The following is a 2,275-nucleotide window of genomic DNA, read 5'->3' as shown; positions in this document are numbered from 1 at the left end:
GTTGGAGACAAAAAAAATAATTCTGAAATGGAATTAGTACGTTGTTTCACAAAATGAAAAAATGTCACTTCAGTTATACCCAATTTATAATACAACAATAAATATTGTATTATAACGAAATAGTAATTATTGAATTATATAATCAAAATGAACTAACACTATTTCATAAAACAAATAATACTAATTGATACTAATGACTACTACTCATGTAAAGAATTATGATTACAAGATGTTTATTCACTAGCTACTACGAATAGGCAAAAATAAAAATTAAACTACTCAATCATCTTTAATCACAGATCCATCACCGATCAAGTGGTCTATTTTTTCATTAGGGTACTCAAAGAAGTCTGCCACATCCAAGTGGGTGATGTCAAATTTATTGTTAGAGACAAAATTAGTTTCAGGGCCTTTATTCTTTAAAGATGCTCGATAAAGCTCAACCAAATGTCTTGGTGTACGATAAATATTTTCCTAATGCCCTTTTCCACCGCAACGATAACATTCAGTTTCTGAACCCTTTCCTTTTGGCTTCTCATCTTTTCCTTTCCACTTTTGGTGATTATTTTTCTTTGGGGGATGATTAATACCAGGGAATTTCTTCCTTGGTCATGTTCACGAACATGGCCATGACCTTTTTTACGCTTAGCATAATGGGAATATACCTCATCCACTTCAGGCAATGGTGTAGACCTAGTAGGCTGAATTTCATGATTTCTCATGAGCAAGTCATTGTTTCATTCAGCCACAAGGAGAAGAGAAATCAACTCAGAGTACTTCTTGAAACCTTTCTCGATGTACTACTGTTTCAGGGCCATATTGGAGACATGAAACATTGTGAACTTTTTTTCAAGCATATCATAGTTAGTGATACTATCTCCACAGAGTTTTAATTTAGAAGTAATTCTGAACATCGCAGAATTGTATTCAGAAACAGACTTAAAGTCTTGGAGTCTCAGATGAGCCCATTCATATCGTGCTTGTGGAAATGTGACCAACTTTAAGTTGTCATATCTTTTCTTTAAATCATTCCACAAAACAAGTGGATCTTTGACTGTGAGATATTCTATTTTCAACCCTTCATCAAGGTGATGATGCAAGAAAATAAAGGCCTTAACACTGCCTTGGGTACATGCTTTATTTTTATCTTTAATTGCATCTCCAAGACCCATTGCATCTAAATGGATTTCAGCATCCAACACCCATGTCATATAGTTCTTGCCCGAAATTTTAAGGGCAACAAACTTTTGTTTTATAATCTCAGTCATAGTTAAAAGAAGAGAAAAATTATACCTTAGTCTTCTCAAAGAGCTTCTTGAGACGGTAGAGTCTCGTACTGATAATGTGAAATAACACAATAGAAGAATATTGCAAAGAAAAGGGAGAGAAAATTCTATTGATTTGAGATGAATTACAAAGGAATAGAACCCATCTATTTATAGAAAAAGAGTGACTTAGCCACAAAGTAACAATCCCTAGAATCTCTCTAAAATATATACATTCACCTTAAATAAAATTCTATTTATAACAAATAGAGAATTTTACGCATGATATCCGAGAAAATAATGGGATAAATTCATGGATTCAATCTCCATGATTTTCTTGGAGTTTGAATTGATAAAGGGTCAAACTCTATGAAACTTTCCTATAGCTTTTTCTGTGTTTTTGCTTGGGGTATTTTGTTTAATTTTTATTTTTATTTTTATTTTCACATTAAAAGGTAGTTATTTCTCAATTATATTTCAAACGATTACTAAATATTAACAAGCGATCCAAAAACTGGATATCTGACCTATGGGTGTTTAGCGGCCAAGCTAGACCGGGCTGATCATTAGAAAAATAGCCTGGGTTGGCATACCGGGCTGTTAGTGGGGCTGGGTAGTTCCGGGTTCTAGTGGGCCCATCTGGGTTCGGGCCTATCCGGTTCGAATCGGGCCGCGCGTGTGTGTGTGTGTGTATATATATATATTGTATTATATTCTCTTGTTCAATGTAATTGATAATTAAGCGTTTGCAAACTTCTAAATAATAAAATAAGTATTTCAAGACATAAAATTAAACTTTTAAACTTTTAAGTGTTAAATTTGAAGTTTGAATTTTAAAATTTGAAATTTAAAATTAAGTGGCTACATAAAATTGTTTAATAAGACCAGTATGTGATGATCAAATTTCAAAGGTTTTCATTGCATAATAATATTTCAAATTAACTTGCAAGTTCTATTTTGATTTTTTTTTTAAATTTGCAAATTAAAAGTTTAGAACAATTAAAAGTTTA

The 2,275-nt window shown here is 32.2% G+C and overlaps 1 protein-coding gene across 1 annotated transcript; it reads right to left on the bottom strand.

The window, feature by feature from the left end:
* Positions 1–800: 800 nt before the first annotated feature.
* Positions 801–1,268, bottom strand: LOC138896288 (uncharacterized). Its single transcript, XM_070181085.1, has one exon. The coding sequence runs from the start codon at positions 1,266–1,268 to the stop codon at positions 801–803; it is 468 nt and encodes a 155-aa protein (XP_070037186.1).
* Positions 1,269–2,275: the final 1,007 nt, after the last annotated feature.

Source organism: Nicotiana tomentosiformis, chromosome 7 (assembly GCF_000390325.3).
Source record: "Nicotiana tomentosiformis chromosome 7, ASM39032v3, whole genome shotgun sequence".
NCBI classification, from domain to species: domain Eukaryota; kingdom Viridiplantae; phylum Streptophyta; class Magnoliopsida; order Solanales; family Solanaceae; genus Nicotiana; species Nicotiana tomentosiformis.
Note: the sequence above shows the minus strand (reverse complement) of the source record. Positions and strands in the feature narration are given on the sequence as shown.